At 54.6% G+C, this 23,547-nt stretch overlaps 3 protein-coding genes across 10 annotated transcripts; 1 reads left to right on the plus strand and 2 right to left on the minus strand.

Moving 5' to 3' along the window:
* Positions 1-3,075: 3,075 nt before the first annotated feature.
* Positions 3,076-16,136, minus strand: JMJD6 (jumonji domain containing 6, arginine demethylase and lysine hydroxylase). 5 transcript variants are annotated; one of them, XR_014617771.1, is made up of 8 exons: positions 15,911-16,136; positions 14,580-14,968; positions 10,505-10,791; positions 9,078-9,213; positions 8,592-8,730; positions 7,940-8,067; positions 6,060-6,511; positions 3,076-5,144 (listed from the first exon to the last, which is right to left on the minus strand). XR_014617771.1 is itself a non-coding variant. In XM_084273635.1 (7 exons), the coding sequence occupies exons 1-7, from the start codon at positions 16,037-16,039 to the stop codon at positions 6,292-6,294; spliced, it is 1,428 nt and encodes a 475-aa protein (XP_084129761.1). In that variant the 5' UTR covers positions 16,040-16,136; the 3' UTR covers positions 3,076-6,291. The 5 variants fall into 5 exon arrangements, 4 of the variants coding, with proteins under 4 accessions (XP_084129761.1, XP_084129762.1, XP_084129763.1 ...); XM_084273635.1 differs by having other exon boundaries at positions 3,076-6,511; XM_084273636.1 differs by lacking the exons at positions 3,076-5,144; positions 6,060-6,511 and adding an exon at positions 6,543-6,671.
* A 130-nt stretch (positions 16,137-16,266) lies between these two features.
* On the plus strand, positions 16,267-18,261 carry METTL23 (methyltransferase 23, arginine). The gene is given in 5 exon segments (XM_084273640.1): positions 16,267-16,848; positions 16,850-16,984; positions 17,091-17,328; positions 17,597-17,681; positions 17,963-18,261. Coding segments are annotated over 5 exon segments (810 nt in total). The 5' UTR covers positions 16,267-16,701; the 3' UTR covers positions 18,168-18,261.
* An 852-nt stretch (positions 18,262-19,113) lies between these two features.
* SRSF2 (serine and arginine rich splicing factor 2) lies at positions 19,114-22,720 on the minus strand. 4 transcript variants are annotated; one of them, XR_014617758.1, is made up of 6 exons: positions 22,599-22,720; positions 21,997-22,390; positions 21,307-21,617; positions 20,852-21,080; positions 20,081-20,193; positions 19,114-19,552 (listed from the first exon to the last, which is right to left on the minus strand). XR_014617758.1 is itself a non-coding variant. In XM_084273459.1 (4 exons), exons 2-3 carry the CDS (start codon positions 22,356-22,358, stop codon positions 21,314-21,316), a joined length of 666 nt encoding a protein of 221 aa, XP_084129585.1. In that variant the 5' UTR covers positions 22,359-22,390; positions 22,599-22,720; the 3' UTR covers positions 20,915-20,955; positions 21,307-21,313. The 4 variants fall into 4 exon arrangements, 1 of the variants encoding a protein (XP_084129585.1); XR_014617757.1 differs by lacking the exon at positions 20,852-21,080; XR_014617759.1 differs by having other exon boundaries at positions 20,852-21,617.
* Positions 22,721-23,547: the final 827 nt, after the last annotated feature.

The raw sequence follows: 23,547 nt of genomic DNA on the forward strand, positions 1-23,547 counted from the left end.
TGCCTCCCCCGGGAGCCACCGGCCATAGCAGGGGGGGTTCGTGCCATAAACCCCGTTTATGGGTGCTGAGGGGAGCTGGGCTCTGAGAGCCTCCCCCAGGCACCTCAAAAAACAGGAGGTTCCCAAAAAAACCTGGGATGCACCCAAAAGCCATCACAAGGAGAGGAGCCAAGGGGGTGTCAGGTCCTCCCAGACTCTGTCTCCAGGGACCTCCTGCCTCCCGAGGGGCTGGGAGGATTAGCCAACCTTTAGCAGGGCAGGCTGAAAGTAGAAAGCCTTAAGCTATTCCTGCCGGGGCAAAACCAGCACGGGTGGAGCTTTCTCCCAGCTGGGTCCGAGGGGAGCAGACATGGGAATCCACCCCCAAAGTCTCCTCCAAGGAAAAAGGCTTTGGAGGCATCTCCATCAGCAGAGATTTTTATTGACCAGCAAAACCCAACACAAGAACAAAGCCAGGATTAAACCCCCGGGTGGGAGGAAGGACGTGAAGCCCTGATCCCCACCGGGGTTTGTCTTTATTGGTAATCCTATCAGGCTGGCAATCGTTAGCATATGGATAATTGTATTCTTAGTAACAACCAGCCTGGTACTTATCTTCCCTTCTCCTGCACAGCTCTGCATTTCCTCACCCTGCTCACCAGAGCTGCTCCAGAGCTCAGCCAGGACACCCAGTGTCACAGCACTGTCTGGTTCAGCATCGGGTTTTGGTGCATTTTGGGTGCTTTCTTCTCCCTTCCTGCCCAAACCCACCCTTGGTGAAGCTACCAGCATCCCAAAGTTGCATTTGCTAGGTGGAAGCAGTGGCAAAGGATGAGGGATGCTGCTCCCCCAGGTAGATAGAAACTGGTCTGGAGCACAGTGAGACTGAGGGTCTCTGGCAGGTTCTGCAAGACCCTTCTGGGGCAGGAGGAACTAAAGAGCCTCAGGGTTTACAGCAGGCTGGGGTGATCTTTGGTTAGAGCCTGGCACAGCCTTGGGTACCTCGCTGGGTGTTTGGGATCCAGCAGGTAACTGGGTTTGTTGGTGTTTCTTCTGGTTTGAAGTGACCTGCTGACCTGAGCTGCCCCCCTGCAGCAGCCACGGAGGCATCAGCCCGATCCCAGAGCATCCCCTGTGTTCAGAGCCCTCCCCGGAGCCCTGGAGATTGCTCACAGCCACAGCAGGGTGGGCAGCTCATGGGCTCCTGTGCTCAGACAGACTGATGTGTTGAGGGACAAAGAGGAGTTCTGGGGGAGACTGACAGGAACCGGCTGCTGGGGCTGCTTGTGGGGTGACTCGGGGTGCTGTGGCCTCACACCCTGGGCTGCTGCTGACACCCAGGGCAGCTCCTGCCCCTTCTCCCTGGCACTGCACATCCTTCCACAGGTTGGGAGCCTGTTAGAGGGTGTTTGCCCAGCAGGAAGGCAGCGGTGTGGGGCCTGCACTGGGCAGGGACTCAGCCCTTCAGCACCATCCCAGGTGGAATTTATCCCCACCTTGGACTAAGAGGTGCTGGTCCTCGTGGCATCTTCTGGGAGGGGGCTGACTGATGGGGGAACCGAACAGGAGCTCCAGCCAGACCTCCACGAGCAGCTTCTGCCTTCAGCCCCGCAGCCACTCACTATCAGGCTGCTGGAACAACTTGGAGGAGTCGTGAGAAGTTCTGGGCTCAGCCAGCTCTGAAAAACAACCCCCTGGTCTCTAGAGCAACAGCCCAGAGCATCAAGGACACACCTGCAGGAGCAGCAGCCCTGACCCAGCAGGCTCCCGGCAGAAACGGGGGTGGGGCAGGGTGGGCAGCAGGGCTCAGCTCCCCCCCCCAGGCCCGGGGTGGGAGCAGGGCTCAGCTCCCCCCACCCACCCAGGGCTCTCCTGCAGACCCTGATCCCAAGGGGACGATGCCCCGAGCAGGACCCCGGCTCAGCAGGTCCCATGTGACACCCTCTCGTCCCATCCGCAGCTCTCCGAAGGCGACTGGATGGAGTAAACTCGCCCCGATGCGCAAAGGCTCCCACGGGGAGGGACAGGGGGTGTCTGCAGGGCTCCCCCGTGGAGTTACAACCCCAGCCCCCGTCACGCAGCCGCCCGGGATGGGACAGGTTCCCAGCCCAGCCAGGGATCCTGTCCCGCTCCTGCCCGCCAGCCTGGGCACTGGAGCTGCTGGCAGGGGGGTCTGGGGGGGCGGCAAATCCTCCGTGGGTTCTGCAGCAGCCGGGGGGGCACCAGCCCGGAGCGGGGCCGGCGTCACGCTGCCCTCTCCCGGGAGGCGCCCAGCTCTGCACCGCCTGCGCCCCGGGAAGGGGCGGCCCAGAACCTCCCTGGAGCACAAAAGCTGCTTTTACAGGGCCCAGCTGGGAGCAGGGGGTGTGCGGTGGAAAGGGCTGGTAGCAGCTGAAGAGCTTCCCCAGCAAAAGGGGGATGCAGGGGGCTGCGGTGGCAGCTGCTCCGGGGAGCAGCCCCCCAGCACGGCAGCAAACCTGGGTCGGCTCCCCCGGAGCCCCGGGTGTGAGGCGCTGGGCACCACGGCTCTGGCAGCAGGAGCATCCCTTGAGCGGGCTGCAGCGAGCTCCCCTGCTCCCCCAGCCTCAGCCCTCCCACCCCCAGGGCTGAAGCAGGGGGGTCCAGCACCCCTCTCATCCCCAGCTGCAGCCCCAGCACAGCATCACCAGCTTTAAGATCAACTCCAACCGTTCCCATCCTGTGCTAAACCACATCCCTGAGCACCTCATCTACCCCTCTGCTAAACACACCCCGGGGGTGTTCCCCCCTGGGGAAGGGGGTGGCAAGAGAGAGGCACCACAGAGCTTCCCCCTCTCCCCTGGGGTGGGGGCAGGAAAGGGGCAAGCACTGATTGCAGTCCAGTGATGAAGCTACTGACACAAACCAACTCTCAAAGCCACCACAGCCCCAGCAGGTTCCAACCCCCACCCCCAGACATACTAATCCCATGGGAGAAAGAGCAGGAGAACCCCCCCCAAACCATGCACCCATCCACGTGGGTCCCCAGCACCCCAGGAAAAAGGGGGTTACACCACCATTCATCCTCTTTTTCAGATCCCAGTATATAAAAAAAGCAGCTGGCCAACAGAATAATGCAAAATAATTGATTTTATTTCAAATAAAAAGCAAAGACACAATCACCCAAAACAAGACCAGAGGATCCCAGCTCTGCTGGACGGGGTGATAAAGCAGCTACAGGCAGCAGCAGGGCTGGGCACTGACAGCAGGACTGTCAACACACCAGGGCAGCTCTTCCCTCCCCCCCTTTGCAAGGGGGGTGCCAAGAGCCTCCCAGCACATGCACCCAGCAGAGGCATTGCCGATGGGATGCAGCCACCAGCGTGGCTTCCTGCCCCGGGGAGGAGAAGGGTCTGGGGTCATTATGAGAGAGAGAGGGGTCACTGTCTTTCTTCCAAGCATCTGGAGAGGCTTCATGGGGCTGAGCAGACAAACCAGAGCCCGTGTCCCCAGGAGGGGAGGGTCTGCCAGAGCTGCCTCGGTGGCACCTGCTCCCACAGCACTGGGGAGGAGAAGAGGTGCTGCCAGCGCCTGGTGCTCACAGTGCTGGGGGGGATCCGCTGCTTCCCTCCTCCTGACAGGCCTGTGGGGGTTCCTGGGCACAGCCAGGGCTCCCCAGAGCAGGCAGGGAGGTGACACCAGCACACACTGCAGGACTGGGAAGCCCAAAGGCTTCCACGGTGCTGCCAGCCTGTCCCTGGGCGCAGGGCAGCCCACAGAGCACCAGTGGGCTGGGGCAGAGCTCAGGGGGGCGAGGGGCCCACGGGGTCTGGGTGCTGGGCCCAGCAACCTGCTACACCCAGGGCCTCTGCAGGGTGGGAACAGGGAGGTTGTTGATGTCCCCAGCAGCACAAGCCTGGGGAGCCTCAAACAAGGTAGACATGAGGGGGACACAGTTCTTCATTCCCCATCCACCCGGCCTGGAACGAGGGTCTGGGAAGCACCAGCTCCCCCCCTTCCTGCTCTCCCTGAGGAGAGATCATCTGTTTTAGTCCTATTTGAAATAAAAGCCCCCAAACTAGCAGAACCTCCTGTTTAGAGCTGGCCATGGGGCACCAACAGTGAGAACAAAAAGCCTTCTTCTGCTGCAATTTATGGACCACTCAGCAGTTCTGGGGGGGCACCAGAGAGAGCTGAGCAACAGCCCCAGTGGTTTTGGCTACAGGTTGGGGAGTCTCAGGCTGCTTAGGACACCTGGATGGCTTTTTGTGGGAGGACTTCAGCACATCTTGGGCAGTAACTGTATCTCAGCCTCACACCACCTCTGTGAGGTAGGGATTTCCCTCCTCTACTGCAACCAAGACAGCAGCTCAGCAATGTGGCTGAGGCAAGAGCCTGTGAAGTGGAAGAACCAGAGGTCCCAGGCATGCTGATGCCCAGGTAGCCTGAACAGAGACACCTTTGTTTGCCAGGAGAGCCTTGCTGGAATCCCCATGCCTGCAGTCACACACTGCTTTCCTGCCAGGGCTGTTGAACACACAGAGGTTTCAAACCCAAACAGTTGTGTTTCACACCACAGCAGAGCCCACAGGCACAGGAGAACCCTCTGCACTCTGCATCTTGCCCACTGTGCTGCTGGGGGCAGAGCTGCAGCTTTCCTGGCAGAGCTTTCATGCCCACATATGATTTTTAAGACTGCAGAAGTGAACTGTGCACACCAAATGCAGTTGCAAGCTACAGCTGAAGCCATCTTCTGGACATACCAACCATCAAGCCACCCAAGAGGGCAGCAGACAGCTCCCCAAGGGCTCCTCTGACCGTGACAGAGCTGAGACTTGGAAGCCTTTGCCTCACCAGGCCCCCATGTTCTTTCAAAAGGCAGCAGCTGCAACCTGCTCTGGCTGAGAAGACACACAGACTGTGCAGGAGAAAGGCAACCTTGGCCAGAAATGCCAGGAGTTTGAGGTTTTCTTAAAGGAAGGGATCTTCTGGAAGGCTCTGCAGCAGCCTGCAGAGCAGATGTGCTCACTTACACGTGGCTGTCAGGGAATTCAGGAGTCTGGACAGCTGAGGAGTGGAACAAAAACCCTTCTCTCCATTGTTCCACCACCCCACTGCTCCTCCACAAAGGGACTGGCACAGGAGATTCAAACAGAGATCCCAAAGGTATTTAGGATTCCCTTGTACAACAGGATATGGCCCAGTCTCTGAGGAGAGAGTGTTTGAACAGGAAGAGAAAGGGTTAAAAATAAAAAGAGATCAGGAAACCCAGACAAGCAACGATCCATCAGACCCAGCAGGGGTAAGGAAGTCACAGTTAAGGCTGCCAATCTGCATTTTAATTCTGCTACCAGTGCCTGGGTGTTATTGCATGGTTACCTCACACACACCACTTCTGCTTTGGAATTTCCTCTCCCAAAGAGGAAGGGTTGAAGTGAGACCTAATACTCACCTTCTGGGTCTCAGGACAGCACCCCAGGAAGCCCCCCCATCCCCAACCCAGCTGGCTTCTGGCTGTGCTGCTCAGGTAGAGAAGGAGGTTTCCTCACAGCACACCCTCAGCCAGACAGACCTCTCTGCTACCAGCACAACCCCCTGCTAAAACAACCCCAGCAGCTCCAACAGATCCCTTGGGGATGAGAGCTTTACTGGGCATAATACAAAATGCACCTACACAGACTGAAGCAACACACTGCATTTAAAAAAGAAGCATGAAACAACAACACATCCCCCCTCCCAGCCCTTTAAAATTGGCACCTCAAGTTCCAGAAGCATCTGAGCCCATCACCTCACAGAGGAGCTGGTTAGGCATGGAACGAGCCCACAGCCCTGGAACTGCTCAGTGTTTAAAGCCCCAGCAACTGCTGCTGTCACTGAGAGTCAGACTCAGTCTGCTGTTGCCTCCTGCCAAGCATCAGGCCTGCACCAAGAGGGCTGCAACCACTGGCAAGTGCTGACTTCCCCCCTCCCTCTCCCTCCCCAGTTTTTGCCACTCCAGAAGTTCCAGGATCCTCCTGCTCCATCGAGCTCCTATCACAAGGTGCTTGTGCATCCCTGTTCCCAGCCACCAGGACAGACACAGAGCAAAAGCAAACAGGCTGCTGCTGGTGCAGGTGTGGCACCTTGGATGGATGTGTGTAGGTGAAGAGCATCAACGAGGCTTCAGGTCGGTGGTTGGTGCTGCTGAACTTCAGTGTCTGGAGCATTCCCACCACCTTCCCCTCCTGAAATCCTGGTGTGGGATCTGCTGGAGGCTCAGACAGGCCCAAAAGGGCTGGTGTTCCTTTCCTCAAGTGTACAGGACAACATGTAAACATATGACAGTGTCAAAGCAAAGGCAGGCTTTTCTAAGGTTTACCTGCTGGTTTGAAGGAGTTCTTTAAAAACTGACCCTTGTCTTCCTTGCCAGAACCATGACATACCTGGCACGTCCTCACCCAGAGCCGGGCTCTTAGTGCACTCACTGGGGGTGCAGGGGGGACAGAGCATTGCACAACAAGAAGGGAGAGTCAGGGGTCTGCCCCAGGAGTTAGTGAGGAGCCAACCTTCCACAGCACACGATGAGCAGGGATGTCTGGATGGAGGAGGAGTGACAAGAGGACGGTGAGAAACAGAAGCAGGAGGGGGTAGGACAGAGCTGGCTGGCTGCTAACGGAGCTTCCACGGGCAGCTGCCTCTGGGTGGGTGGTGTTATCCCTCAGGGGTAGCTGCGGCCTCCACAAGACTCCCTAATCCTGTCAAAAGAAAAGTACAACTGCCTATCAACAGCTGCTGCATTTCCCCTCCTATCAGGGTGAAAGATCACAGCATGCAGGTTCATTGTATGCTAATTCTTCCTGCAGAACTGTACAAGCTATTTCTATCAACTCAGCCAGCACACAGCGTTGTCAAGAGCGCCCACCCATCCTCACAGTGAGACAACCTACACCCAGGAGGAAGGACAGTGAAGCCTGGCAAGCACATGTTCCAGGCAGCTTGCTGATTTTTAATATTAAAAGGCATTCACTTCAAAATGTGGTGTGCAAACAGGAGTGGTTTTCCCAAGGACAGATCTGCATGGGTGCTCTGTGTTGTTACAGGTTTGGGCTGGGTTTGGTTTTAACAGGATCTGTGGTAAGGTTTGTTATCTCCTGCTGCTCATTCCCTGCCTGAAGTCACAACCAGCTGCTGAAATGGGATTTCACAGTGTCATCCACAAATGGGTACAGGAAGCCACCACAGCACTCACATTCATGCCAAACCTGGAGCTCAGGAATGAGACAGCACCCCAGTGCAGGCAGGCAGCTCACATAGCACCAGCAGTTAACCACACTGCCAGGAGTCTGCTTAACAATTCTGGCAAGCCTTTGCTGAGTTCCTCCCTGCAGGATACCCTCAGGTTTCCCAGTGTTTCACTGTTTTTAACCTGGCAAGTCCAGAGAACTTCCTTCCTTGGGAATTCCACCCTAAGCAGTAGCTATCCTTGATCTGCAATACTAATGTTCCCTCCCTTCAGACCAGTAGAAACTTGCTTTCCCCCTGCACCCCCACCTTGTTTTTTGAATAGGCAAACACAGACATTTGGGATTTAGGATTAATTTTGCCTTTGGCTCATAACACAGTGGGCCAGCTTGAAGTAATCCAGACAACTCTAAGAGAAACGTACAGCTACTTGAAGGTTCTCTGTTTGGACAACAAGGTATCAAAAGCTGTGTCTTGCCTGATTGTTCCTCATCCCTACTTACTTCTCATCTCTGCTCTCTGAAGAGAACAGTTAACATATCCCACCTCTCCCACTGATGAAAATAAAAGGTCCCTTTCTCTATTGAGAGAGACAACTAGAAAAAGTAATAAAACTCTTTATTAAATAATTCCCGGAGGGAAGGAAGACACCACCACTGGCCACCTGCTTTACAAGCTTTACAGGACCCCTTGCTGCCCATCCCTCTGTCCTGAGCAGCAGGCCTGTGTTAACTCTGCCAGCTCTGCCTTGGCCACAACCCAGCAGCTGCCATGGGGTCACCTGGAGGAGCTGCGCTCTTTGCTCACGCAGTCGTCCTGGGAGGTGGTGTCGCCGTTCCCCACCATGCTGCACGTCCTCCTCTTCTTCCTCCGGTGCATCGTCCCCTCCGCTTCGGAACCGGAGTCACACTGCAGCACAAGAGGAGAGAGCAGAACCCAGTCAAGTGTCTGTGCTGTGGGGAGCTGCCTCAGCAGCACTCAGGAGCTGGTGCTGAAGGAACAAGCTATAGACACGTGAAACGTGTTTTAAAGCGAGTGCTGAAAGATGAGGAGGAATGTTCTCATCACTCAGCTGGCTTGGGGCACAGAGCTGCCTGGAAGAGTCCCCTGCCATGACTAACAGTCCCCATTTCAACCTTGTTCCCTCCCTGTTTTTAAAACACTGTGCAACCAACTGCACACAAGCACAGCTGAGTGACAGATTTATATACAGCAGGAACACAGATCAAACCAAATCAGCCTGGCAATACAGAGAGAGGCTTTAGCACACAGAACCTGCCAAGTCCACGGGCTCCTTCACCACATGGATTTGTTTAGTTGCTTTCTATTGATTTCTTCTGTAAGACATGAAGATTAGGATGAGGACACGTGATGAGGTATGGAAAAAAAACCCCCAAGACAATTGGGATATGGATCGTGGTAAAGAGCATTACCTCTGAGTCAGAGTCTGAGGAGCTGGAGCTTGAGGAGCTGGAAGAGTCGCTGGAACTATCGGAAGCAATGCCAGTGGATTCCTGCAGGTCAACTGAATCAGCCAGAGCTGCCAGGTCAGGGTGTTCCTGCTTCAGGATCCTAAATACAGTTGAAATTTCAGGGTGAACTGTTGAACAGTAACGCTGCTGGCAATAGGGGTTTGCTTTAAACAGAGAATTTGCAAAGAATGCTACTGAGAGGCTGAGGGAGCTGGGCTGGGTCAGCCTGGAGAAGAGAAGGCTGTGGGGGGACCTCACTGCAGCCTCCCAGTCCCTGAAGGGAGCAGAGAAACAGGAGGGGAATCAGCTTGTTAAAGGGCAGAGACTGGCAGGACAAGGGGATGGAGTGAAGCTGGAGGAGGGAAGGGGGAGAGGAGAGATTGGGGGGAAGTTCTTTGCAGAGAGAGTGGTGAGGGGCTGGAACAGGCTTGATTCCAAGTCTCTTACCTGTACCACTTCCTTGACAACTTGGGTCTCCCTCTCACTGTCTTGTGCCACACCACAGGGAAGTTGGTACAGCTGGCAAAGTTCTGTGTGATGGCAATGGTCGTGTCGAGATTGAGAACCACGTGCCACCAGCCACCTAGGAACACAGCACCAGTGACTGCTGCTGCCTACAGAGCAGAAAGCACCTTCAAGAGCAGCCATGAGCACTCTTTCTGTAGCACAGGTGGAAATGGGACCTCATCTCCCAAAGCCAGGTGAGTTTGCCACTACATCACCTTCCTTCAGTGCACTGCAGCATTCGCTCCAGCGCTTCATCCATTCCTGTTACTGCTCAAGACTCTGACCACATTATCCAGCTCATAAACAGGACCAAAGATCTGACCTGACAGCACCACACTGGCTACTGATGGCTTATTTAATAGCAAGAGCTGTTGTAATTCAGACCACTCACAGACCCTGTTAAGCTGGAGAGTGTTTTCTGTGCTGGTTCTGTAAGGTACTTCTGACTACAGGCCAACCTTGCATTTAAAAATAGATGGAAAATTGTTTCCCCACACAAGATAAAAATAGACAGGAGTGTTCTTACAGCCCACTTGTAACCTCCTAAAAAGACTGAAGCAACAGTTTAATGGAACCTGACAGCTACAAACCCTTAACAGAAGGTACACTGAGGAGTCACTAATAAATGCCAAGACAATCACCAGGCACTCTTCAAACATGAAGTCAGCTGCATGCTAAAGACAAGCAGCATGGACAGAAGGTATGGGTGATGCTGCACAACAATGATGCAGGATTTGGAGGCTAGAATGAACTCACCAGCTTTACCCACTAGCCACCTCACCTCCCAGCTCTAATGGGCACAACAAGGTGCAGCTGCTTGAAGAGAATGGCATCTTTACCAGATCTTTCTTTAGCTCTTGATCTCAAATGCAAGATGAAGCTCAACCACAGAGAGGTGGGTGGGAAGCATCAGTGCCTTTCAGTGTTTCTTTCCCCACAGCTAAGGAAAAGGCATATCCAGTCAGGCTACCCAGGCTGCCCCATTCAATTATGAACTTGCTATAGTGTAAACTCAAACACTTTCACCTAAGAAGTTACTAATCACTATTATTTTCTGCCTCAAGTTTCCTAGTGCTGCAGTTTACTTCAGGATAACATGATTGTGACACTGCAACTGAGGTCCCACTTGTTCTGACACCTGTACCATGTGCTGTGTTACTGGCCACATGTTTCAGGACATTCAGGGAGTAACTGAATGGCCTGAGAGAGAGCCCTGCAACACACAGCCCCTCTAAAAGGGCTCACAGCTTCTCTCACAAGAGATGAGCCATATAAACAAGCTGAAAATTTCTCCCTCTCTCTGCTATATGCATTAAAACCATGGGGTTTCCTCCCCCAGAGCCCCTTACTGAGGGATTCCCACATACCTGGCACAAACACTGTCTCTCCTGGCTTCTGCAAGATTTCCAGGGGTTTGAACTCAGGGGGCCAGGTGGGGAGCTGTGTCCTGGGATAGATGACGTTGAACCAAGTGATGGCCTCATCCTGCTGGTTCCCTCCCTCTTCTCTGGTCACCTTGATCAGCTCCCTGGGGGTGCTGGTGGGGAAGAGGCACCAGCGCTTGTGTCCCTGGACTAAGGCGTTCCAGGCGCTGGTTCCCAAGGGGTCGATGTGGATTCCTGTTCCGGAACGCGGGGGGCCCATCACAAACCACCTGCAAGGAGGGAGTGGGAAAGCCCTCAGCCAGGAGCCCAGCCAGGGATGTTTGCATTCACACCAAACTGCCAGCTGGGAACTGCACACACAGCTGATTAGATACTGAATTAGGTATGAGGGGGAAGTTCCTTCCAGAGGGAGTGGTGAGGGGCTGGAACAGGCTGCCCAGAGAGGGGGTGGGTGCCCCATCCCTGGGGGTGTTCAAGGCCAGGTTGGATGGGGCCCTGGGCACCCTTGTGTAGCTCCAGGCCTGGAGGTTGGTGTCCCTGCCTGTGGCAGGGGGTTGGAGCTCTGTGATCCTTGGGGTCCCTTCCAAACCAGACCAGGCTGGGATTCTGTGTTTCACTTAGAAACCAAGGTGGTTCAGTTTCTTTACCTTCTCCAGGCTGTTAAGCTTACACTACAGCAAAAGTTACACTGGTTTAACCTAAAGAACAATGTGAATCAGGACAGGAGTGATTCTGGGACAAGAAAGTGAAGATGGCTTCTTAAAACAGTTGTGGGATGTAAGCCATAAAATACCTACTTAGTTGAGCAAAGAAGCAGCAATGTAAGTAAGGAACAGAGCTCAGTTACACCACCCCAGCCTCCCCCTTCCCCTTCTGTTCATTTACAACAGGCTTTTCACTCTAAGGTTTAACTAGCAGGAGCTTATTCTCCAGTGACCATTCAGGATCCAGCACATACATTCCCATTCCCCACCTGCAAGGGTTATTTCTCCCCATGGAGAACTTTATTTGCTGGACACCTTTAATGGCAACAGCCCCTTCCATCGCTCAGAGCAGTCAGATCTACCACACAGGGCAGTGTGAGGTGACACTACCAGGTGTCAGGGGAAAAAACAGCAGTAACTGCTCAAGGGGCAGCAGAGAGGGTAGAAACCAAAGCACCAACACAACCATCAGGTGGCTGACAGGAGGAACAAGAGGAGTTCAAAGGGTCAGACAGTATTGAAAGGGGGAACCTCTCCATTTCCTCTTTCCAGGGCAGGTGTAAATGAAGCCAAGGAGCATTGGTTAACACCAACAGTGGGTTTGGTTATCAAGCTGTGCTCTTCCTACTTCACAAAGGAGTAACAACAAGATGAAAAAGCAGGTATTTTTCACTTCTATCATCTATTCACTCTTTAGATTCATACCAGCCTTGGAAAGCTCACTGAACCACAAGTGCAGTCAGAGTTTTTACTAGTAAGTCAAAAGAAACCTAACACAAAGATCTGAGCATACAGACAGGAGGGGAATCAGCTTTTTTAAAGGGCAGAGACTGGCAGAACAAGGGGGATGGAGTGAAGCTGGAGGAGGGAAGGGGGAGATGAGATATTAGGGGGAAGTTCTTTCCAGAGAGAGTGGTGAGGGGCTGGAACAGGCTGCCCAGAGAGGGGGTGGGTGCCCCATCCCTGGGGGTGTTCAAGGCCAGGTTGGATGGGGCCCTGGGCAACCTTGTGTAGCTCCAGGCCTGGAGGTTGGTGTCCCTGCCTGTGGCAGGGGGTTGGAGCTCTGTGACCCTTGGGATCCCTTCCAACCCAGACCAGGATTCTATGATCTGCCTGGTACCCACAGATGCACTGCTCAATGCCATTTTCCTGACTGTAACCTGAATCTACACACTAAACCCCCTTCTTTAGCACCACTATCCTTTACCAGCAGCTTCCTCCAGGCATTTAGTTTACACTGAACATCACCATTTCCTGCCAGACACCAAACCAGCCCTTAAAAACTTTCCATCCTGGAAATTAGAATTTCAAAGCTAAAAACCCCCACTCCTCTCCAAATTAAAACAGCTGCTTCAGGGAGCAGCTTCCAAAAATGACTGCCCTGAAAAGGAACAGCTCCAACAAAGATGCTCTAAACAGCACAAGTCTTTACTTCATGTCACCTCTCAGTCTAGAGGTCAGTCTGTACTGTCCATGTCCTGATTGTTTGACTAGAAAGCACCACTTCTGGCTGCATTTTTGTTTATGCTCCTAAACTACTAAGTAGTCTTCAACCATTCCTGTACCCAGATGAAGCCTTTAACTCAGGGAGGCATTTGTGTGCTCTCCTGCATCACTCATCTCTGAAAAAAATATAAGACAACAGCCTGAAACCAACCCACATTTTTCCAGAGCAAAGTACAAGAAGGGCAAATACCAAGCTCACAAGCAAGGAGCTCAGCAGGTACCTGTGGGTGGGGAGGGCATGAGGGAAAGATGTTTATAGAGCCACAACCCAATCACCTGGCTTACCTATAACCTGGATGAATGATTCCCAGTTCTGGGGTTGTATTCAATTTCTACTAGAAACTAGTACCCCCAGGTGCCTGTGCATCTGATCACAGCCTTGTTATGTCCTTCTAAGAGAAGAGAAGTATAAAAAGGGTCTGTTGTAACACTGTACAGACACCTACTGCAGTGTTCAGTGGAATTAGTTTCACACTTCACTCCTGCAGAAGCACAACTGGGCTACAGACACATGAAGGAGGCAGAGGAGAGAGCTGTTAGTCATCCCTTGGTTTACTTTATTAACACCCCTCATCACAGCCTCACGTCACTCAAAGGGCAAGGCTTTATCTGGCAATTACACTGTAAGGCTTTAATTACTTGGGAGCATTCAGCTTATGCTGATACTGCTGTGAAGTGACATATCCATGTAGCTGGAAATCCCTTTTGGATCTAACAGCCCAAGTAAGAGGCTGTTGCAATGGATTTCAGGAATGAAGTGTTGTTTCAGTACTCTTCCTATCAGATGGGAAACAAGCCCCAACTTTTAGCCCCCCAACTGCAGCTGAAAAGACTGACACAGATGTGAATCACTCTTCTCTCTCAAAATCATCTGAAGGGCAGCTAAGAAGGAGTCTCCATCCTTCAGACTAATCTAGCATAAGATCTTGCCCTTAAAAGGACTGGCTCATAATTAAACAAGATTCTCACTGCACACAAGCCACTGGTGCAAAACAGGAGAGCTAGTCCTGAGGTACTTAAAGCTTGAAAGCCAGAGGGTACACACACAACAAATCAATCTTGGTAACTTCTGGCAGCTTTACATCTAATGCATGTGGTAGAGTGACTGAAACAGAAACCATAAAGCACTGCAACGCTGGTGGCAGGACCAGGAACTGTGAGAAAGATTTGTCCTTCCCCCTCTCTGGGTCACAGATGCACACTCATTGCAAAGAGCAGACACAAAGCTATTGCTCTGGTTTGTACAAGGCAATCATACACAGAACCACAGGGCTAGAAAGGACCTTTAAAGATCATCGAGTCCAACCATTCCCATCCTAAGCTAAACCAGATCCCTGAGCACCTCATCTCCCCTTTTTCTAAACACACCCAGGGAAGGTGACTCAGCCCCTCCCTGGGCAGCCTGTTCCAGCCCTGACAACTCTTTCAGTAAAAAATTTTCTTCTAATATCCAATCTAAACCTGCCCTGGGGCAGCTTGAGCCCATTGCCCCTTGGCCCATCTCCTGTCCCCTGGCTGCAGAGACCATCGCCCACCTCTCTGCACCCTCCTGGCAGGGCAGGGGAGGTGGGGAGAAGGTCTCCCCCCAGCCTCCTCTTCTCCAGGCTCAACACCCCCAGCTCCCTCAGCTGCTCCTCAGAGGATTTTCCCTCCAGCCCCTTCCCCAGCCTGGTTGCCCTTCTCTGCACTCGCTCCAGGATCCCCATGTCCTTCTGATGCTGAGGAGCCCAGAACTGGACCCAGCACTCGAGGTGCAGCCTCCCCAGCGCCCAACACAGGGGCACAATCACTTCCCTACCTAGGAACAGGTAATGAGATGGCAAACCCCTGGCTTCACCTCACTGTACCTGTAAGGGGGCCTCCGCTTCTCCCCTGCGTACTGGAAGAGATCATCAGTGAAGAACTTGGGCACTCTGTAGTCCTCCAGGAGCTTCCTGCGCTTGGGATGCTCCCCGTAGCTGCTGTCAAAGATGTAGAGGGGGCTGTCGTCGCGGGTGGTCTCCATGTACTCGATGTAGTACTTCATCTTCATCTTCACCGAGTACCCGTCGTTGTCCTCCCCACACTTGAACTTCTGGTTCCTGTACTTGCGTTTCAGGCGCTCCAGCGTCCACTTCTCCTGGGCAGACCAGCCCACCTGGGCGTTCAGCAGGACCACGGGCTTGTACGGCTTCTCATAGCGCTCCACAAACTCCTCCACCGTCAGCTGCAGCGCGTCCGCCCTCTCCACGTTATCCTGCGGAACCAAAGGGGGGGATACAGAGCAGGTCCTCGGGCTGACGAGCATCCTGCAGCGTCCTGAGTGCGGCGCGGGGGAGCCTCACGCTCCCGCTTTGCTCCTCCGTGCACCTCCGGGCTAAGCGAGCCGCCTGCGCGTTATTTTCAGCGCCCCGAGGCTGCGGTCCCTGCTTCTCACGCCTCTCTCCCCGTGCCCATCGGTAACGCCGGTTCTCGGGGCCGTCTGGCGCTCATCCCCACCGAGAACAGCCCGCCCCGGGCGCCCAGCCCGGCACGGATCCTGCTGTAGGTCAGGCTGGGACACCCGGGGAAGGTGCTTGGGAATGAGGTGGGCGTCCCGGTACGGCGGGGACCCATCCCGCCCCCGCGGGGCCCGGCCCTGCCCGCACCCCTCGCCACGTGGAGGGAGGGAAGGAGGATGGGAAGGGATGGGAAGGGATGGGAAGGGATGGGAAGGGATGGGAAGGGATGGGAAGGGGAAAGGAAGGGATGGGAAGGGGAAAGGAAGGGATGGGAAGGGGAAAGGAAGGGATGGGAAGGGGAAAGGAAGGGATGGGAAGGGGAAAGGAAGGGATGGGAAGGGGAAAGGAAGGGATGGGAAGGGGAAAGGAAGGGATGGGAAGGGGAAAGGAAGGGATGGGAAGGGGAAAGGAAGGGATGGGAAGGGGAAAGGAAGGGATGGGAAGGGAAAGGAAGGGATGGGAAGGGAAGGGATAGGGAGAAAACGCCGCGGGCGCTGCTGAGCCGCCCCACCACCCCCCCGCCATCCCGACCTTCCCCACCAGGGTGACCGCAGCGGCACCCCAGGGGGCCCCGCCAGCTCCGGGGCAGCCTCAAGAAAGGGCCCGTCCCCCTCGGGCTGCCCCCAGAGCCCCTCCCCAGGCTGCCGGCGTGTCCCCCCCCTCCCGCGCGTCCCCTCCGGGCCGGGCCGTGCGCGCACCTTGCAGGCGGCGGGGCTGAGGGGGAAGGTCTCGCAGTAGTTGTGGCGGGTCCAGTCCAGCGAGTCCTTCAGCTCGGGGCGGGCGCTGCGCTTCGCCTCACGGATCCGCTTCTTGCTCTTGTGATTCATAACGGCGGCGGCGGCAGCGCCGGGGGCCGCCACCCGCCGCTGCCCTCGGCGCGGCCCCGGCCCCGCTCCGCGCCCGGCCCGGCCCGGCCGCACCTTCGAGAAATTTCACCCCCCTTGCCGCCGTTGCCGCCCCGGCCCCGCCCCCTCCGCCCTCCCATTGGCTGGCGGCGCCGCCGGCTTCCGCCACGCCTCGCCCGCGCTGCGGCGCTGATTGGCTGAGGAGGAGAAGCGGCGCGGCGCGGGCGCCATGTTGGGAAGGGGAGCGCGGCGGGGCCGCGGGCAGGGAGAGCGGGCGGAGGGCGCTTCTCGGCGGGGCCGCCCCGGGAGGGCCCCGCCGCCCCTCCCTTTCCAACCCCTCGGGTGGGCCCGCGCTCCGCTCCCGCCGCTCGCCTAACGGCGGCGAACCGCCCGCCCGTCAGCCGGTTCGCGCGGGGCTGCGCGGCACCCCTCACGGGGCCCAGCCCGCCCGGCTGCTCCGGGACAGCGGCACGGGACGGGGCGGCCGGAGGGAGACCTCCCGCCGCGGGCGCTGAGCCACCGGCACGCCGCCATCAGCGCCCGCCGCGGCGCGCCGTGTGACGCCGCTCCGGAAGAAGACGCCGATTGGTCAGCGCGGCCCGGCGGGGTTACGTGGCCGGCGGCGATTGGTCAGGGGCGCGGCCATGGGGGAGCCGCGGCGGGGCGGCGCGCGGCGGTACCGCTTCACCGAGGGGCCGGCGGCGCTGGCGCTGCGCATCCCCGAGGTACCTCCCGGGGGCGGGGCGGGGCGGGGGCGGCCCGGCGGGGAGACCCGCACGGTGCCGCCGCCGCGTTCCCAGCGGCGCGGCCGGTGTGTTTCAGGTGCTGGACTCGCAGTACGGGATGTACGTGTGGCCCTGCGCCGTGGTGCTGGCGCAGTACGTCTGGGTGCAGCGGAGGAGCCTGCCCGGGAAGAGAGTGCTGGAGGTACCGCTGGCAGCCCCCTGCCGCACACCGCCCCTCCCCGCCCGCAGCTGCGGGGACTCGCCCACACACACCCCCACACACACACCCCCGCACGTTGTGGTTGCAGATCGGGGCCGGGGTGAGTCTCCCCGGCGTGGTGGCGGCCAAGTGCGGGGCCGAGGTGATCCTGTCGGACAGCGAGGAGCTGCCCCAGTGCCTGCGGAACTGCCGGAGGAGCTGCCTGGCCAACCGCCTGCCCCATGTCCCCGTGGTGGGGCTCACCTGGGGGAGGGTATCGCCGGAGCTGCTCTCTCTGGCTCCTGTGGACATTATTTTAGGGTCAGATGTCTTTTTTGACCCCAAAGGTAGGTTCATGCTGTGACAAACTGCAGGGAACGCTGCCAGGAGAGCGGGTGGTGATCTCCTGCACAGGGGGAGGTGCTCTAGAGCTTCCCAGTCTCAGGGCAATTCCAGCCAGGAATAGCCTAGAGGGGACTAGGAAGCCCAGTGAGTAGCTGACTGCTCACACCTCCTACCAACAGTTAGAGCTTAATTGCCCTTTCATATAGCCAGGCACCTTCGCCCACACTCACTCTAGACTAACCAAGACTCCTTCCTCTCCCCCCTAAGCAGACTTTGAAGATATTTTAACTACAGTTTACTTCTTGTTGGAAAAGAACCCCCACGCTGAATTCTGGACTACTTATCAAGTCCGAAGGTAAACTCTTTTGCATATTCAAGACTCAAATTTTAATGCCTGGACTGTTAAATAAGTGTTAACACCTCTCAGAGGCACCACCACAGTGATTGCAGAGGCTCCTGTGAATCAGGCTGGTAATTAATCAAGTAAATCCATGGGCTATCAGACAAAAGCAACTGAACCAGAAAGTAAAACAACAAATTAACCAGAAATCCCTTACAGACTCCATAATTTAACTTTGCTAAGTCCCCTGGTTAAGCTTGGGTTTGTTTTCACCCAGTGGTGCTTCCTCCCCTCAGTGCTGACTGGTCTATCGAAGCTTTGCTCTGCAAGTGGAAGCTGAAGACCATCCGTGTGCCCTTACACTCCTTCAGTGCAGACACAGAGCACCTGGCCAGCTCCTCCCTACCAGGGAGACACACCATTGAGATGGTGATCATCTCACTAGCAAGATCAGAGGGTGCTTCAGAGTTTGTTCCTCTTGCCGGTTCCAATACAAGGTGACACGTAACTGTTCATAGATTAGTGGGAAGTCCTGCTGACAGCTAAACCTCCCCCTGGTTTTGGGCAGCAGGTCCCTTCAGTGGCAATTCCTACAGCATGCATTGTAAAAATAAAGCTGTTCACTCGTTTAGCTATGGCCTTGTTGGGAAATTTGTGCTGCACCTCCCCCCAGACCATGAAAATGGTTCAGAGATGCAATTCTGTTACAGAAGCCACTACACAGCACAGCTTAACCTCACTATCCACAAGATCCAACTTAAAATGGTCTCAGCTATCAAGAAATGGTAACTGCAAGATAGAAAAATATTCCCCTAAGATCCCTTTTCCCTGGACTGAAGCTCTTTTCCCAGAGACTCCCACACAAAAAGCCAGCTCCTCAAGTTTTCAAAGGAATCTGTGCAGCCTGCCACACTCACTGTGCAGTCCCAGAACATACAAACTCCTCAAATTGGTAGAAAAGTACTTTTAATCCTCAATCAAGCCAGACTGCAAGTGTTCAGATGTTTCCATTCCCATTTAACATACATGCATAACGTTAACAAAGGCATTACAATAACCCTTGACAGGTGATGCTTCAAGTTACAATCCATTTGGTATCCAAACCAAGAGAAATACCACTAGGATAAGCTACCATCAAGCAGCAGCCTGTTTGAGTCAGGGCAAACACACAGCAAACACCATTAGCACTGCTCAGTGTGTGTCTTTAACAACGTCCAGCAGACCAGTCTGATTCCTGTGTTTGGTTCTGGTGTGCAATACTTGCCATACAACATTCAGGTTTAGTCACCAGACTAAGTTAAGTTTGCCCATAGCAATTGAAAAGCAACCCCAGTGGATAAGATTTGTAAGCAGTAGAATGCATTCAGTCACTATATAGAAGTTAAACATTGACAGTATAATTGCAGAAATCTTTTCAAGCTAAAAATAAGCCGACTCAGACATTGAGTTGAGAAAAGTTAAACACAGAAAAAAATGTTTAATATTAACTACAGAGACAGTGGGTATAGTACAGAATGTCTTAAGCAAAAAGATACACCAATCAGTACTTACAAAGGAATGAACCATTTCTTGTCTTAACATTACATTTCTCATATGTAAGTTCATATATGTAGGTCGGTAAGTTTTACCATTCTGGAAAAAATAAGGTGTGTATATCATCAGCTAGATGTGCTCACTGTATGCTCCATTATTTTTACGCAAGGCCCGGGTGACTGGAAGTGCAGTTGTCAGGCATGTTAATTAACTGGACAGCCATTTGTTTCTGCACGACAAGGCATCGTTACACAGGAGCAATCAGGAGAAAACAGGAAACAGCCAAGCACTCTGCACTGCAACACGCCACCTTAACAGCTAACCAGCATTACTCAACTGCTACACAACTGCGCCTAGTGCACAAAAATACATAAGAGAAGAGATTAGAATTGAGTCTGATAAAGCAATCCTTTCAAACATCAACTGTCACCTGAAAAGATTTCTACCAATTTGAATTTGAAGAGGCTATTTAAATTCAAACTTTTTTTTTTAAAAAAAAAACAACTCAAAAAAAACCCCATTTACAGTAAATTTTATAAGTTCTGCAGAATTTTATTTAAGGAATGAAGACAAAAATTGAGGAGACTTTTATCTTTCAACAGTTAGCTACTCAGCATGTAACAGCTGCATGTTTCCTCAGTGTGAAACTGGAGGCAGCGAGTTAGCATCAGTTTAAATTTCAAATGAAAGTCAGCACTATATAAACAAAAATGAAGTTTTACCTCAAATATCCAAGCCAATAATGAAATCGGTAGTCGTTCACTTCACTAAATTACAAGAAATTTGAATAACAGCAACAAAATGGCACATAAAATGTAAAATCTGCCACTTGAGGCGCAACTTAAACAAGTAAAAAGTTAGACAAAATGTTACAAAATAACCTTTTTCAACAGCTGGTTGCTCTGCCAGGGGTCTCTCCAATGGACCGAAGACTCAAACGATCTTTTTCCCCCCAAAGGCGTCCTTTATGTAGGTTCTCATTTATCTGATGCATCTAGGTTTGAAGAAAGAAAAATTCAGCCAGGTTTCTACCTCTGTGTCTTTTGGCTGCGTGGATGGCTTCAGGTATACTTCTACAGTTGTGTTTTCAACTGGCTTTGCCTAATTTAAATATGGCTTTAGGAATTTTCCAGAGTGTTCCACCTCCCCCCCCAGCATGTCGCTTTACTTTGGAAGCCAAATGTAAGGTTCTGTCCAAGTATTCAGTTACAAAGAACAGGTATCAGGCTGTAGCTCAGGCCACCATTAACTTCAACTCAGCCTGTTCAGCGACAAATTAAGTTTGGTATCAAAGTTATAAAGCTAGGACTTCACAGAGACTTAACTAAACTCTTAATAATTAGCATTCAAACAGGACACGTGACTAATCCAGCTACAATTATCTAACTTCTGAGCTAGCTCAGGCCTTTTCCTTTTAAAAAAACAGGACCAAACAGTTTGAAGGGTTAAAGACACACTATCCTTTCCCCACCCGGTGTTATCCTCAGACGCCTCTTCAAGATGTGGACTGGTGGAAAAACTAGTTTCCATGATTTTCTGGTTGCAAGGAATTTGCCACTTTTCTAGAACAGTTACCTCCAGTCAGTACAACGGCCACTGAACCGATCTTCCGTTAAAAAAGGATAGTGTATCTTTAACATTTAAAGACAAACCTGCTCCAATACACGCCCACAGAAACTGGTCCCTGGAGGATCAGCCAAATCAGTTAAAATCTGCAATACTGGCCAATATTCTTTTAGCAAACAGGAGACCGCAGCTTTAAAGGGGAAAATGCAGATGTTGGATAAATACAGTAAGAAATAGTCATTTTGCATCATAGGTTGCGTCTCATACAATATTTTATTAAAACCAAGCCATTAATCTTTCAATAAAACATTTCCTCTGTAAAAAAAAAAATAAAAAAGTTCTCAGTAGAAAGCCCTTTGGTATTAATTTCCCTAAACCAATAACCAAAAAAGCACTGTTTCAAGAAAGAAAAAAAGCTAACAAAGTGCCCCATTAGGATTCACTTGGTTCAGGCTATTAACACTCCAAGAACTGCCCAACACCCCAGCTAAGTGCTATCATAAAGTAACATGCAACATGTGCCGATTCCGAGGTACATTACCGTGTTCCTAGGAAGAGACAGCTCCTTCTTCTTCCGGAGACTTGGGAGGGCTCTTAGACCTGGATCTAGAGTTGGATTCCCTCTTTGAGGCAGGGGGAGGACTTCTAGAACGGGACCGGGATCTTGACCTAGACCGGGATCTGGAGACGGACGAGGACTTTGACTTGGATCTCCTGGCAGACCTGGACTTGGAGGTGGAGCGAGACCGAGAGCGTGTGCGAGACCGAGATTTGGATCGACTGTAACGGGACCGACTGCGGGATCTAGAGCGGCTCCTGCTTCTAGATCGGCTGCGGCGGCGTCTTCTAGGGCTGAAAGAGTACCAGGAAGGAAAGAAAACCCGCGCGTTAGAAGTCGGAAGGCGGGCGGAGCGACGGACTTCAGCAAGTGCTGCGGGCCCGGGAGGGCGGAACGGGCCCCACGTGGGCAAGAAAACGCGTGTTACGAGGGCGCCATTGTTCGGAGTGAGTGGCCGGGGGCTAAAACTACTACAAGGCGAATCCCTTCCGCTCCGGGGGAACTCCACGTGCCTTTCACCACTAAATCCCTCCCCCCCCCCCCTTCCAGCTCCGCCGCGGGAACTCACTCGGAGAAGGAAGCGAAACCGAGCGGCCCCCGCTGCACAGACACACGCCTGAAGCGTATTACCGAGAGCCCCCCTGCCCCCTCTCCGCGCTTCCAGGCGCTTACCTACGGCTGCGCCGGCCGTACCCGCTGCTCCCGTAGCGGCGAGGCGGCGGGCCGCGCCGGCTGTGGTGCGAGTCGGGCGGGCGGCCGTAGCGGGCCATCTGAACGCGGAGTTCGCGGCCATCCAGCACGGCCCCGTCCATGGCGTCCATGGCGTCCTCGGCGTCGCGTTTGTCGTGGAAACGGACGAAGGCGAAGCCGCGGCTCTCCTTGGTGTAGCGGTCGCGGGGGATGTAGACGTCTCCTACGCGGCCGTACTTCTCGAAGACCCTCCGGAGGGTGTCCGGGGACGTGCGGTAGGTCAGGTTGTCCACCTTGAGGGACGTCATGCCCTCCACGTCCGGCGGAGGGCGCCCGTAGCTCATGGCGGGCAAAAGCCCCCGAGGGGCAGCGGCGGCTGAAGAGAAGAAACCCGAAGGGAAAGGGGGAGGGGAGGGGGGGAAGGGAAGGGGGAGCGAGTCAGGAGGCGGCCCGGCCTCAAGAGGGAAGCGCCTCACACCGGAGGGGGAGCGCCGGAGCGGCGGCCCACAAGAGTCCAGAAAGGCGGGGAGCTACAGGGCATAAGGAAACGTCGCAAACAGTCCTCGGGAGGAGCAGCCACCCACCTCTGGGGTCCGGGGAAGAGGCGGCCTAAGGCCGGAGCGGAGACGAAGCGCTGGGACCGGCCGCCCCTGACCCGCCGCGCCGAGGAAATGAGCGGGGCGCCGCCCGCGCGCGCCTACTTAACGCCACAAAATGGCCGCCGGCGGCCCGGAAGGGAAAGCGCCGCCCCGCTCTCTCCACACACCCCCTGCCCCCCCCCTCACCTTTCGTGTGGTGCGGCGGGTTTTTTTAATTCGTTGGGGTTTTTTTTCTTCTTCTTACCGGCCGAGGAGCTTGGAAAGGCCCTGGGAGGGCTGTCGGAAAGCCGTTCTCTGCGTTAATAATCCCGCTGAGAGCGGCCGTTGGGGCGGCTCCGCCGTGACCCGGAAGGACTGGGCGGAGGCGGGGAAATTTTGAACAATGTGTGCTGAAAACGGTAAAATAAACCCCACCCGGAGGCGAGGCGAGGCGAAGCCGGGCGGGGCGAGGGGCAAGGGGCTGCCCGGCCGCGGGGGACAACTCAAATATAAATGAAATAAACGAAATTAACCCCAAAAGGCGCTCTGGGGGCGGGGCACCTGCGGCGCGGGCGGGAGGTGGCGGTTTAAAATGGCGGCCGCGGAGGAGCGCGCGCGCCGCGAGGGGAGGCGGGCTGGGGCTCCCGGGCTCTGGCAGGGGCTCTGCCCCGGGGTAGCTGTTGCTGCGGCGGGAGTTCCGCGTCCTTCTCGCTCCTGCGTGTCTCCCGCTCGCTTCTGGGCTCTCCATCCCCTCCTGCCGTTAGCGGTGCTGGGGGGAGCCTCCTTCAGACAGGCAGCGGTGAAGCGGAGCGGGCGCTTCACTGAGGCGGCTGCCTCTCCGCCCGCGCTGCTGCTGGAGCGAAGCCCGGCGCCTGCGTCCCCTGTCCGTGGGAGCTGTCAGGGACCGTCCTGGCACACGGCGCTCGCTCCCTGCGAGCTCGGGCTTTGGCGGTGG

This window comes from Gallinula chloropus (genome assembly GCF_964237585.1).
Source record: "Gallinula chloropus genome assembly, chromosome: 20".
Classification (NCBI taxonomy): domain Eukaryota; kingdom Metazoa; phylum Chordata; class Aves; order Gruiformes; family Rallidae; genus Gallinula; species Gallinula chloropus.